This window comes from Danio rerio, chromosome 22 (assembly GCF_049306965.1).
Source record: "Danio rerio strain Tuebingen ecotype United States chromosome 22, GRCz12tu, whole genome shotgun sequence".
Taxonomy (NCBI): Eukaryota; Metazoa; Chordata; class Actinopteri; order Cypriniformes; family Danionidae; genus Danio; species Danio rerio.
This window is the reverse complement of record NC_133197.1, coordinates 30,947,048-30,961,336: the sequence shown is the minus strand read 5'-3', so window position 1 is coordinate 30,961,336 and position 14,289 is coordinate 30,947,048. Positions and strand designations below refer to the sequence as shown.

Genomic DNA, 14,289 nt, shown 5'->3' with positions numbered 1-14,289 from the left:
AAGTGTAAAAACATACAGAAATTATCATCAAAAATGTCTATTATTGTTTTTAAATCTTAACAACTTTTGACATATTGTTGTGGTAAGAGCTGATTTTTGTTCAATAAAACTATTATACATAAAATATAAATCAGAAGATAAAAACTTAAACTAAAGTAAGTCTTGTTGACTAAAAGTCTCACTGAAATAAAATCAACTTTTAAGAACTGAAATTCTCAAAAACTGCATTCAGTTGCATTATAAAGTTAACTGGAAGCTTAAACAGTTAAACAGTTAGTTGAAGCTAACTGGAAGCTACAAGCCGAAACTAAGAAAAAACATTGAATCAAAATCAAATCAGAGAATATAATTTAAAAATACTACAATTTAAATAAATAATTAAATTATCAATAAATAATGATCAAAACTTGACTGTGTGAAATTTTCATTACATTTGTGCATTTCCCAGCAACAAGAGCAAACGCCTGACATCGCTGACATGTTTAAAGTCTCTTTAAGGCATTCTATATGTATTCTATAGTCTTTGCGGTGTCTGTATCCCTCAAAGCTGTTTAGAATTAAATGTTTAGAGATGGGGTGACCAAAGTCCCTGTAAGAAGTCTACAGTCTTTGGTTCGTGCTTTTGATGTACCCCTTGGCTACATTGTTCCATGATAATGTTAACCGACTAGACTTCATAAGACTAGACTAGTCTTAGCAACTGGCTAAATGCTAAGGAGGACTAAGCTAGTAGAATTTTTTTTTCTACTTTATAATTAATGTTCTCAACTTGCAATACAAATTTACAATATTACAATGTACAAATACATTGTACAACTTAACAATGTTACAATTGTTTGTATTCAATACTTTATTATATTATTATTATAATTTTCCGTTTCCCATATTTGCAATGCCTGTATTTTGGATTGTTTTTGTAATCGACTTAGAACCCAACATGGAAATAATTTTTGTTTGTTTTTGGCATTGATTGTTTTGAATTTCAAATTGGCACTTCCATGCCTGTGTTTTTATTTCTGTTTTAAATATGACTTTTTGTGATAAATCACAAAAAAAGTGTGATTAATTAGCAAATTTTTTTTATTAATTGACGGCCCTAACAATATATATATATATATATATATATATATATATATATATATATATATAAATAAATGTGCACATATAGTTGAAGTCAGAATTATTAGCTCTCCCCCCCCCCCCCCCTTTTTTTTTTAATATTTCCAAGCGGGAAATAAACAGGGGAAATAATATTTGGGGGAAATAAACAGGGGGCTAATAATTCTGACTTCAACTGTATATCCATATAAATGATCTTGACAGTCTTTATGAGCTCCTCCTCCATACCTTCATAGCAAGATGCAGGGCAGTGTTACCATCCTGACCCCTAATATTAGCATCAGCTCCGTGTGTCAGCAGGGTCATTGCGGCCTCAAAGCGCCCTCTCTTGGTCAGGATGTGTAAAGGACTTTCTCCAGTCTTGCTCAAGTAGTTGACGTTGCATCCTCTGTCCAGCAGAAGACGGCTCATCTGAACAGAGTAAGCACAGGATTATAATAAACACACAATAATTACTTAGCACTGAACTAGAAAATGTAAAGGTTTTTTTTCCTGACCTCTGCAGTTTTGGCCCAGTGAAGAGGTGTCCCGCCATAAACCGGATCCTCTGCCAGAAGCTGATTTGGGCTTGAAGATAAAATGGCTTCAGCACAACTAAAGGAGAGAAAATATACAGAATAATACTCAAAAATGAACAACCTGTTATTATTTACTCTCGTTTCAATTTCATGACAGATGAAATCCAAGAGCTATCTGACCCTCCAGGGTCCAGAGATGTCCAGAAAAGGAACTATAAATATTGTCAAAACATTCCATGTGGCTTCAGCAGTTCAACTGTAACCATACTAAGCTCCAAGAACCCTTTTGTGCACCCACAAAATGCAAAAACTACCAGTTTGCCAATGTGTCCCTCCCCCATCAGGTAAGGATGCATGTTTACTATGGACAGTACAACGTATTGGCATTAGAGCCAGCATCGCAACCCACAAGCCACGCATTGCCCGCAGTAACTCGCACCCAAATCGAATTCGGAAAATTTTGTCAATCTATTTTAAAATCAGCACCATAAAAGCCCCCCATTATTTTGGATTTGCATTTCAATCTGCAAATAAAATGCTGTGTTTTAACCATTGAAACAATAAAGAGTCTCATTCCGCACCTCTTCTCACTAAACTTCATGGCGGTGTGGATTGGAAAGCCATTATTTCCCATGATGTCACATCGGGCTCCGCCTCCCAGCAGACCCTTGACCACCTCCACCCTCCCAAGACGACACGCGATGTGCATCGGTGTTTCACCGGCGGCGTTCAGCTCGTTCACACCCGCGCACAACTGTGCACACAACACCTACAACAAACCGAAAAATACACAATTATAAACACACAGTTATCAGAGTACAGCGTTCAGAAGTAAAGCTGTAGGAAAAAGAAAAAAAACTGAATTATTTCTGTTTTACTGAAATTTGTGTTATATATTTATACACATTTTTTTTAAATACAGTAAGTTTTTGGACGACAGCAGAATATTTATAGTTATTTATTGTGACTATTATTCACAATAAATACTTCTCACGAATAAGAAATACACTGTGATAACAGGGTATATGCAGAAATCCTAAAGGAAATTTCAATACCTTTAAATACTTTTTAAAGACCTTCTCAGAATATTTTAATACCTCATAGCCACTTCAAGTTGTAATCAGTATCAAACCTTTAACTTCATAAACATTAGTTAATAAACAGTTGTAGTTAAATAAATTAATGGAGCACAACCCTGCAACAGAACTTGGATAAGCTTGGAAGTAACAAAGCTTTAAAGAATAAATTACGTGGTTGTTTTCAGCGACAGGTTTCAACCACTGTTTAAACTTTCTTCAACCAGAAGTATGCAAACTTGCATTATCCATCTTTACCGTGTGTTTTGCTCTATGGTTTCGCCACATGTGGAGAGCATCACATCACCTTTCTGCGTTTGTCGCAAATTACTTGACATCACCCGGACAGAGGAGCTTGGCCGGATGCCACCGGCCCGAATCAAGGAAAATAAATATATTTCTGCTTTTTTGGAGTTAAACAATTTGAACAAAGCTTGAACAAAATTTAAGACTTTGTAAAAACGGGATTAAGACTTTTTAATACCTTTTAAGAGCCTTAATGATTGATTTATCACCTTTAAATACTTTTTAGAACAACACTAATATGCTGTAAAATTAAACTACTTAAAATACTTATTATCTAATAGGGCTGCACGATATCATAAAGATCTGACACTGCAATGTTTTGTTTTCCTGCGATATATATTGCCATGTGAATATGATGAATTTTACCAGATGATTTGAATAGCTCTCTTTGGAAAGATTCTGTTAATTTAGATCAACTGGAAAGATTAAGTCTTTTTTTATTGCAGTGCACAGGTATATAATAAATATAATAAAATTACAAGCATATATTAATATGATAGAACAATATATGGTTTTCTGCAAAGTGTAACAGTATTCAAGCACAGAAATTGAAGAATCAAACATAAAATAGCATAGTCGTCATTGTACAAATAATTAAAAAAAAACTTTTAATCTTAAATAAATAACCTAATCCTTGAATGTGAATATTGCAAATATTCACATTGCAATATCAAAGCTTATTGTTGAGCCCTACTCTCTATTTTATAACATAATACTAGCATAGTGATGTAGAAGACATTGCTAACATTAATTAACATGTTGCTTGCAGATTTCTTATGCTCCGTTCACACCAGTCGTGGATGAAGCGTCAAGTGCAAGTTATTTACATGTAAAGTCAATACAAAGACGCAATTAGACATCCTGCGGTGCGATTCGCACGAATGACGTAAATATAGAGTGTTTTGAGCGTTTCTTTCAAATTTCTCGAGTTGGAAAATCTAAAGCCATTGAAAATGAAGCGAGTAAACTTAAAATGTTCACGTGTATATTTACGTGCAAATGGCGTGAGAGTCGTGTCTGCTTTGAACACAGCATAACAACACTGCTAATATAAAACACGACCAAGCATGTTTCTAACATATTTACCATGCTGTTAGCAAGTTTATAACATGTTAAAAATAACAGCCAATGTATTAAAATATGTTGTTAACATGGTTAAGGTTTTATGTTTATTCATGACAGCAACATGTAACAAGCAAGTTTCTAAGCATTAACCCATGACTAACATGTTTAAACATGCTAATATGTTTCTATTATAGTCAACACATTTGCAAGCATGGCACATTCTTAACATGTTTAACAAGTTGCAAGCACAAATTAATTTAAATGCTTCTAACTGTTTAGCATATCGCTAACATGTTTATCATATTGCTAGCAAGCCTCAATTTTTTAAACGAATTAGAATGTTTCTAACTTTTAAAGTCACCGTTTACACGTTTTAGCTGTTGGTGGTGTGCTTTTTGCTTTAACACGTTTGCTAACAAATTAGCATGTTGCCATAATGCTTAGCACAAGCTAATAATATTAAAGAAATCATATTAAATCAATTTTACCAATAATATAAAATTCTGTCGCCATTGACTCACACCTCATTAGTCACAAACATGCTGTAGTTCTTTTTTATATTTTGGTGGAAACTGCTAGCCATTGACGTTCTCAGCATTTTTATATCTAATGGATACAGTTTTCAGTTTTAGTTAGCAAACGTGTAATTTAGCAAAATATCTGCTTTTGTGTTCAACATAAGGAAGAAACTCATAAACATTTGAAACCACCTGAGGGTGAGTAAATAGTGAGTAAATAGTAAGCGCTTATTAAGTTCTGTGTGAACTATCCCTTTAAAATTCGACCAAAAATTTCACATCAAGCCAGGCTGCAATGTTATTTTTCCTTTGAATATATTCAGCAGGCTTTCTGTGAGCCCCCAAAGATGACCTCTCACCTCTATGATGAGGGCGGAGTCTTGTTTGGCAGCGCAGTGCATTGGCGTCTCTCCGTTCTTATCCTTGACGTCTGTGCGGGCCTGACATTCTTCCAGGAGCTCTCGCACACAGCCCACGTCTCCTCTCTCACAGGCCAGATGCAGCGGGGTTTGACCCTGAGCGTCACGAGAGTTCATCTGACTGCAGTGGGACACACAAAATCAAACAGACTAAAGTCCAATGATTATTATTCAGAAGAAGTGAAGAGACTGCTTTCTATAAGATCTGTTTGATCTTCCTCCATTTGTTACATGAAGTTAGTTTTTGTTTTATTTGTCAGGGTTTATTCTCACTTGTGTGTACTGTGATGAAGATGCATGCGTTGCATTTAATAACCTAAAGTATTTGCATTACCTTTGATATTGGATAATAATTCAAACCAATGCAAATCACCGCGCTCTTACAGCTAAATAGGCGCTGAGACAAAAATGATTTCAAACAAAACTCTGCTACAGTGTGGCGCGGGACAGGATTTGATTGTGACTTCGGGTTCATGCCGTTATCCTCGGCCCGCGGGACTGCCGCAAAATGGATATAATACACATGGAGGAAAGCAAAATGACATGATATTTATCTATGCATGGAAGAAACAAGGACCCATTACAGTCCTTTCAGATGGGATGCGGATGGAGGAAAGTGCTATAGAAATGTATGGAATATATATATATATATAGATACAAATCACATAATTAAGTTTTAATAATTATAAACTTATATTTAACTATAATATTTATATACATTTTGCCTCTACAATTAAAGCACTATTTAGGATTCAGGCATTTTTATTTTATTTTATATAAAATAAAAATAACATTAATTAAAAACACATATAGTACAAACAGATATAAACCTGTATGTGTGTCATATTGACCTGCTTTTATTTAAACTGATCTTTTCAAGTTTTTATTTTTAAAAAAAACTATTGAAGATCTATATACACAATTTTATTTCATTTCAATTCTTTAAATTAATTTAATTATATTATGTTAATATCTACCTATTAGTATTTAGTATTACAGTTTATTTTCATTGATTTATAGTTAAAATATATATATATATTTTAATAGAAAAATTCCCCTAAAATATAAAATATATATAAATACAAAATTATACCCTTCCGTGTTTACAAAATGACTACAGCTGAGGTAATTACAGAAGCTTTTCAGTGAGTTATGCTTTACCAGTATAAAAAAAAAATAAAAAAAATAAAAAAATAAAAAGGTTCATGACTTTTACAGCTGTTTACTGCTATTACTGTGTGAAAAGGTCTCATGTGACCTCTGAACTGTGACCTGTGTGTGGTCTGACCTGAGGATGTAGTTGTGTTTGAGGCAGTCTCTCAGTCCGGTGTCCACGGCAATGTGAGCCGAGCTCCAATCAGGGTGATTCCGCACGCAGTCCACTATTGGCTGCAGCATCTCGGGTTTCAGCGGCGGGCGGAGCATCTCGTAAAATGGGCGGAGCTTCAGGGCATATTGAGGAAACCAGTTCATTGCGTCCTCCTCGGAGGCCACCTGGAACATCCTGAGCACAAACAAAACCAAATTCAACTCCTTCCTCAACCCCACATGCTGGATTAGATGATGAAGACTTAATGCTAAACAATGGTTCTTTGTGGCCAAGGCTTCCCAAATGCTCCTTTAAAGCTGATCTAAAACAAATCTGTTTGACAGGCTGTGAAGTAGGGCTGCATGATACTTGAAAAATATATAGATATAGTAATGTATATATTGCTTTTGAGTATAGCAAATGCATTGGTTTATAATATGTCCTGTAAATGTTGTACAAAATGATCCCAATTACTCTAAAATAATGTTGTTGTTGTTTTTTTTTTTTTTTTTCAAATAAAGCCATTCGAGTCATCTGGTGAAATTAGACTCAATATCACAAAGTGTATCGTAGAAAAATAAAATATTGCAATGTCAGCTTTTCCCAATATTGTGCAGTCTTATTTTACGGAACTCACCTCAGGGCCACAGATGGAGATTCAGGACACAGTAGCAGGCAGTCCCATGACTGGCTCTGCTGGTTTCTGTACAGGGCGAGTCTACCCTCCTGCTGGTGTAATATTTTGCCATTATAGTCAGAGAGCTGGACGTCCCTCACGCGGTATGGGTTGGAGAACAGGCTCGACACAGAGCTCACAGTGTCCAAAATACGGCCCAGGAACTGCATGGTGACCTGCAAGGAGAATGCAAAGTGGAACGATAATGGTTTTGTTTTTTCATTTAACCAATGAATTTGCATAGGTTTACAGTTACGGTTGAGAATCTTTTCAAATTGGTACATTTTCCTCTTTTAACTTGGTTGAAGGGATAGTTACTTTATTTACTTTAGTTATCTACAGATTGGTCATTTGTCATGTATTTTCAGGAGCCATGAATTATTTAGTTTTGATAGTAGGTTTTTGAATTTTCAACGTTTCTGGTAGCCATTAAATTTAGGGCTCACAAAATTTGGTAGCCTGAAGTCCCAGGGCTATTGTTTTTTTCCAGTTGGGCTACCAAAATCTACCTGCACTGTGCCAACAATGAGCACGGTGTAGATAAGATTTTGGTAGCCCGACTGAAAAAAACAACAACCTTTAATCGTCTAAGATTCCTTACCTTAGCCTTACGGAAAGGTAAGATCTACCTCATCAAAAAAACTTGACAAAAAAAAAAAAGCTACACTTGTGAGTTGCATTTCCAGCTTGAAACTTTATTTTAACAATTTTAACTATATAAAATTGTACACTTTAAATTTACACTTTAATTGATGCAACCAAGAAAATCTGGGAAGACGGCATTTGATTTGTAGGAATAAAAATTTGGGTGACTGCACTGTGACATTAGCAGTAATCAGATCATATATATATATATATATATATATATATATATATATATATATATATATATATATATATATATATATATATATATATATATATATATATATATATATATGAATGGAGTGTGGGATGTCTTATGAAAAGCAGATGAACAGAAGTTGGATCAAGAAAAAGATACATCACGATGCATTTCTTGTACTTATTTTTCGGTAATTTTTCAGTGTCTTTATTCATCAGGGGTCGCCACAGCGGAACAAACTGCCAACCTATATAGCACATGTTTTATGCAGTGGATGCCCTTCTAGCCGCAACCCAGTATATTTACGAAAAAGAAAATGAACAAATGAATTAATGATGTTTAACAGAGCCAGAAAATTTTCACAGTGTGTCTGATATAAATTTTATTTCTAGAATAAAAGCAGTTTTTAATTTTTTACAAAACATTTTAAGGTCAAAACTAGTAGCCTCTTTAAGCTATATATTTTTGATAATCTACAGAACAAACCATCGTTATACAATAACTTGCCTAATTATCCTAACCTGCCTAGTTAACCTAATTAACCTAGTTAAGCCTTTAAATGTCACTTTAAGCTGTATAGAAGTGGCTTGAAAAATATCTAGTCATGTAGTATTTACTGTCATCAAGGCAGAGATAAAATAATTCAGTTATTAGAAAAGAGTTATTAAAACTATTATGTTTAGAAATGTGTTAAAAAAATCTTCTCTTTGTTAAACAGACATTGGGAAAAAATAAATAAATAAACAGCAGGGCTAATAATTCAGGAGGGGTAATTACTCTGACTTCAACTATTTATCTTAGGAATCTATATTTTACTTTTCAGTGCAAACCAATATATTTAATATAAAATATATTTCACTTTTAATATTTTAAAACATTAAATATGTTTTAAAAACATTATTTCTGTAATTTAAAGGGACAATTCACACAAAAAATAATTCTGTTATCATTTATAATCTCTCTACTTGTTTCAAACCATTTAAAGTTTTTTTTTCTTTTTCTGTTGAACACAAAATAATATATTTTGAAAAATAGAAACCTGTACCGGATCACACCTAAAGTACACATTTTCCTATAATGGATGTCAATGGATACCAGTTTCCAACATTTTTATTTCCAAAATATCTTATTTTTTTGTTCAAAAGAAGAAACAGGGTGACAATGTGGCTCAGTTGACAGCACTGTCGCCACAAAGCAAGAAGGTTGCTGGTTCGAGCCCTGACTGGGTCAGTTAGCACTATCAGCACTTTCTCGGTTTCTCTCACTGTCCAAAGGCAGGCAGTATTCACCTTATTCTCTGCATACGAGCAGGCGTAGCCATTTTAATCATTTTGGCTCAAGACTTAAAGTGTCATTCACTTCCATATATTTTTAGACATTAAAAACAGCTTGTTATGCTGCTTGATGTTGCAAACTGATATTTTCTTATTATATTATTCTATTCTGTCTGTATAGTCATGCAAAAACTTGTTTGTAGAGCAAGTAGTTCAACCGTTTTCTGCCATTTATTATTCCTAGTCATTTCTCCCATAGGCAGCTGAATCGGAAGTTCTAAAACAATCGCAAAAACAAGCGCACTTTCGCTTTGAAGAATAAGGTCAATAAGTAAATTGAATAAACTAAATTGATCATGTGTGTGAATGAGGGAGAATGGATGTTTCCCAGACATGGGTTACAGTTGAAAGGGCATCCACGGCGTAAAACATATGCAGGATAAGTTGGCAGTTCATTCCACTGTGGTGACCCCAGATTAATAAAGGGACTAAGCTAAAAATAAAGAATGAATGAGTGAATAAACGAAACGAATGAATTCACCCCCCTCGCAGTTATCATGAAGGGTGATATTAGCTATATGAACCAAAAGCCTTCTTTGTACCTTGCTGTAAACAGCTTTTTTTTCCTGCTGCAAAGTCGGCCATTTTAACATTGGGCTCAATAGAAATCTTCTCTATTATGGAGCAAGGCCTGGCCGATTTTCAATGAATTACAGTGTCAGTTACTACTGTATTTGCTTCACGAGGGACAGCGGGACGTTTTCGCTTGCCTAAAACAGGTATTGCATGCATTTTATGTTAAATTTAATGTAAATGTGACAGGACTAATATGGGAACAATTGTGAATTATTTGAATTATCTACTTGTAGTATTTATTTTTAGAACTTATAATTTCATGTTTTAGGGGCGAAGCAGTGGCGCAGTAGGTAGTGCTGTCGCCTTAAAGCAAGAAGGTCCAGGGTCGCTGGTTCGATCCTCGGCTCAGTTGGCGTTTCTGTGTGGAGTTTGCATGTTCTCCCTGCGTTCGCGTGGGTTTCCTCCGGGTGCTCCGGTTTCCCCCACAGTCCAAAGACATGCTGTACAGGTGAATTGGGTAGGCTAAATTGTCCGTAGTGTATGAGTGTGTGTGTGAATGCGTGTGTGGATGTTTCCCAAAGAAGGGCATCCGCTGCGTAAAAAATGTGCTGGATAAGTTGGCGGTTCATTCTGCTGTGGCGACCCCGGATTAATAAAGGGACTAAGCCGACAAGAAAATGAATGAATAATTTCATGTTTTAATCAATTGATGTGAATGATGACAACTTAAACTTGCCATATCTGAAGTATTTTTTTCTCTAACAGTTTTTAGCATAATAAAACTATTAAAGGTGTAGGTTCAATTGGGCTGAGGACAAGTCTGTACAGTGTAAAGTGTTTTTAATAAAGAACAAAAATCTGAAAACCAAATGACTAACCTATACCTTTACAGAACAACTCAGAAATGAACCATCAGCCCAATTTAGACCTTTTTGGGATAAAATATGTTTTATTCACTGTATATATGTTTTTGTTTCAGGGACAGGTAATGTACGGTTCTGGTAGAATATCCCAAAATAAGATGCATGAAGTGATGCAGTAACATTCACCAGTCTGTTCATCAGTATTGAAGTCAGTCAGGTTGAGGGATCTAGGTGAGACATTACTGTGAGTTTCACATATAAAAATAAAACAACTTTCTGCTCGAATGAGACCAATTCAAAACAAAACCAGATCAAAACGGACAAAAACCTCAAACCCAGTTTTCTGCCAAAAACAACAACATTTCCGTTAACTGCAAATGATCTATGACTGGTCTGATATTGTTTTTAGCCTCGTGCACAATCATCTCGCAACCGAAAGCGTCCCTTACAATTAACTTATGTGACAGCTCGCTGTTTTAAGTTTTCACAACCACTAACTTACGCAGATGACAATAATCAAAACTAGATTCGCGAATAGTCAAATAAGAAAATAACACATCTTGAAATGACTGTCATTTAGAGCCACACTAACAGTCGACATCTATTTTAAAGCAGATACCCCAATTATATAGCAATTCTCTATAAAATATTAAACTTCTTAGTCGTGTATGCTTTGCTAAATGCCTTACCTTTATCGCTATTTCATTATCCTATACTGTTAGCGCTTCGCAGAGTCAGTAAATCGCTGACTTTTGATAGGACGTCAACAATCACTGCATGACAACCAACCTTGTGTAAGCTTGACTGGCAGAGACAACAGCCAATCAGCATGCGTTTATCCAGTGCGCAACTGCAAGCTCGGCCAATGAAGATCAAGAGGCGTTTGAAGCCGAGAAAATGCTCTTATTTAGGATTCATCCGTGTTTAATGATTTATAAGGTCTGGGCGACCGAGTAGCTTCTAGACTTTAGTAAAATTCAAATAGCTCTTAATTTAAAGGGGATGGTTTGCAGTTTTTGGATGTAAAATACATTATATCTATAAGAGAAAGTCTAAAAAAAAAAACATTATAACGTTATGTTTGACATTAACGTTATGGATTAGCTTTGACGTGTAAACATTGACACTGAAGTAGTTTAAGAGGTTTCAGATATTCTGATAACTAATGTAGATGTTAAGAGCCTTATTTTTCATTTCTGTTTTTAGATTTGAGGTATATATTTATACAACTGGTTTTAACTACAAAATAAAATGAAGAAATATATAAAGATTTAAATGTGTATATGTCCATATGTTATGGGGGTTTTGAACAACTTATAAAAAAGTTTAGTAAATGAATGTACAGTTATCGTCTCCATCTAAACTTTGTAAAACATCATGCATATTATGTAGGCCTATTTGCATAGCTTTAAATGTTACAAATTTATATTTATTGTATTTAAAAGACTGAAAAGTAATACATTTAGAAAATGAAAGTCAGCACAATACACATTTACAAAATCCAATATGTCATTTTGTAAACACAATTTGTGAATTCACAAGTAAAAATAAATATTTTTTTATCATCAAATAAATGGAACTTGTATATTTTTAAATCATATTTTAAATTTACATAGTGGATTTGTGTACTTTTGAATCGTGTTTTGAATTTATAAATTCCAGTTGTGTACTTTTTAATAGTTTTTGGAATTTACAAATTGCATTTGTGTATTTTTGAATTGTGTTTTAAATTTATGAATTGCATTTGTGTATTTTTGAATCGTGTTTTGAATTTACGAATTGGATTTGTGCATTTTTTAACTTCTTAAAGTTCCCTTATGAAGATTAACCATAATTTTATTATAGCAAGGGTATAATAACCATGTTTTTAGGTGCATTGATTACCATCCCTTATACTACACAGAATTATATTTGTTGTTGGTATTTACATCTGGAAGATGTATTTATTTGAGGATTTGCTCATCTACATTACGTCTGTAAGACATCTCTTTTCGGAAATTAAATAGATGTTTAAAATATGCTAAGATGGTTGAAATTTCGATTGTTCATACAACAAATCTTTTACAAATGTTTATTAGATCATTGTAAACAGCAGATGTCTTTCAAACAAATGCCTCTTTTTACCACAAATACAGCTGTTAAACTATGGTTTGTTTAATTAAAACATAATGCATTTGTGCTCACCATGGTTTAAAGGGATAGTTCACACAAAGCTGAAAATTCTGTAAGCATTTACTCACCCTTCACTTGTCACAAACCTGATTGAGTTTCTCCTTTTGTTGAACACCAAATGATTAATTATTTAAACATTGTTGGAAACCTAGTAACGTCTTCCAAAATATGTTTTCCTACTGTGGAAGTCAACAGTTACTGTTTTTTTTTTACAAAATAAAAGGAAGCTAGCAAACCTTTAAAAAGGAGTTTCTTTAGCTTTATTGTTAATATGTACTAGCATGAATGAACATTAGCAGGGGCGTAGTGGACATTTTAAAAGTGCAGTAACATCTGATTAAGATTCAAAAGTTTACATTCATATAATTATTAATCATCTGTTTCTAAATGGTCTGGCTTTAAAAGTGAGGGGGATGTTAGTTGTGCTCCTGAACATTAGTAATTACTATGTAATACATAATAATAAGTAATAAATGCTCTACACATATTGTTCATTATCAGTTTATTATTAAAATTAATATATTAACTAACATTTAATGACAATATTTAAAAGTGTGATTAAACCACTTGAGGGTAAATTGTAATTCTGGGTGAACTATCCAACTCCACAAACCTTTTTTTTTTTTTTTTGTAGTAGCCCATGGTTAATTTCCATAAGCGTTTTTCAATTCTAACATGGCATCCAAATACAAAAGAAATAAAATAAAAGTAAAATAAATTGTCAAGTATGCAGTGTACATTTTGGATACAAGACACCAAACTACCAACAATATTTATTCAGAATGTCAATATGTTAGAAACAGGGTGCGAATTAGAGGGGGCTTTGGGGAGATAAACAGCAGATATCTTTCAAACAAATGCCTCTTTTTACCACAAATACAGCTGTTAAACTATGGTTTGTCTAATTAAAACATAATGCATTTGTGCTCACCATGGTTTAAAGGGATAGTTCACACAAAGCTGAAAATTCTGTAAGCATTTACTCACCCTTCACTTGTCACAAACCTGATTGAGTTTCTCCTTTTGTTGAACACCAAATGATTAATTATTTAAAAATTGTTGGAAATCTAGTAACGTCTTCCAAAATATGTTTTCCAACTATGGAAGTCAACAGTTACTGCTTTTTTTTATTATTTTTTACAAAATAAAGGAAGCTAGCAAACCTTTAAAAAAGGAGTTTCTTTAGCTTCATTGTTAGTTACTAGCATGAATGAACATTAGCAGGGGCGTAGTGGACATTTTAAAAGTGTTGTAACAGCTGAATAAGATCCAAAAGTTTACGTTCACATAATCATAAATCATCTGTTTCTAAATGGTTTGGCTTTAAAAGTGAGGGGGATGTTAGTTGTGCTCCTGAACATTAGTAATTACTATGTAATACATAATAATAAGTAATAAATGCTCTACACATATTGTTCATTATCAGTTTATTATTAATATTAATATATTAACTAACATTTAATGAACATATTTAAAAGTGTGATTAAACCACTAGGGTAAATATTAATTCTGGGTAAACTATCCGACTCCACTAACCCTTTTTTTGTAATAGCC

At 33.7% G+C, this 14,289-nt stretch overlaps 1 protein-coding gene across 13 annotated transcripts in view; it reads right to left on the bottom strand.

Moving 5' to 3' along the window:
* pla2g6 (phospholipase A2, group VI (cytosolic, calcium-independent)) overlaps positions 1-11,291 on the bottom strand; it is a 39,461-nt gene extending 28,170 nt beyond the window's left edge. For 6 of the 13 annotated variants that reach the window (XR_012397347.1, XR_012397349.1, XM_073936371.1 and 3 more), the window contains exons 1-8: positions 11,253-11,291; positions 10,750-10,790; positions 6,968-7,182; positions 6,310-6,525; positions 4,962-5,142; positions 2,219-2,406; positions 1,617-1,713; positions 1,348-1,530 (exon numbers count right to left, since the gene is read on the bottom strand). Coding sequence is in view for 9 of the 13 variants with exons in the window: in XM_073936371.1 (XP_073792472.1) it covers positions 1,348-1,530; positions 1,617-1,713; positions 2,219-2,406; positions 4,962-5,142; positions 6,310-6,525; positions 6,968-7,182; positions 10,750-10,761 (1,092 nt within the window). In the remaining 4 variants the exon portion in view is untranslated. 13 annotated transcript variants of the gene reach the window in all.
* Positions 11,292-14,289: the final 2,998 nt, after the last annotated feature.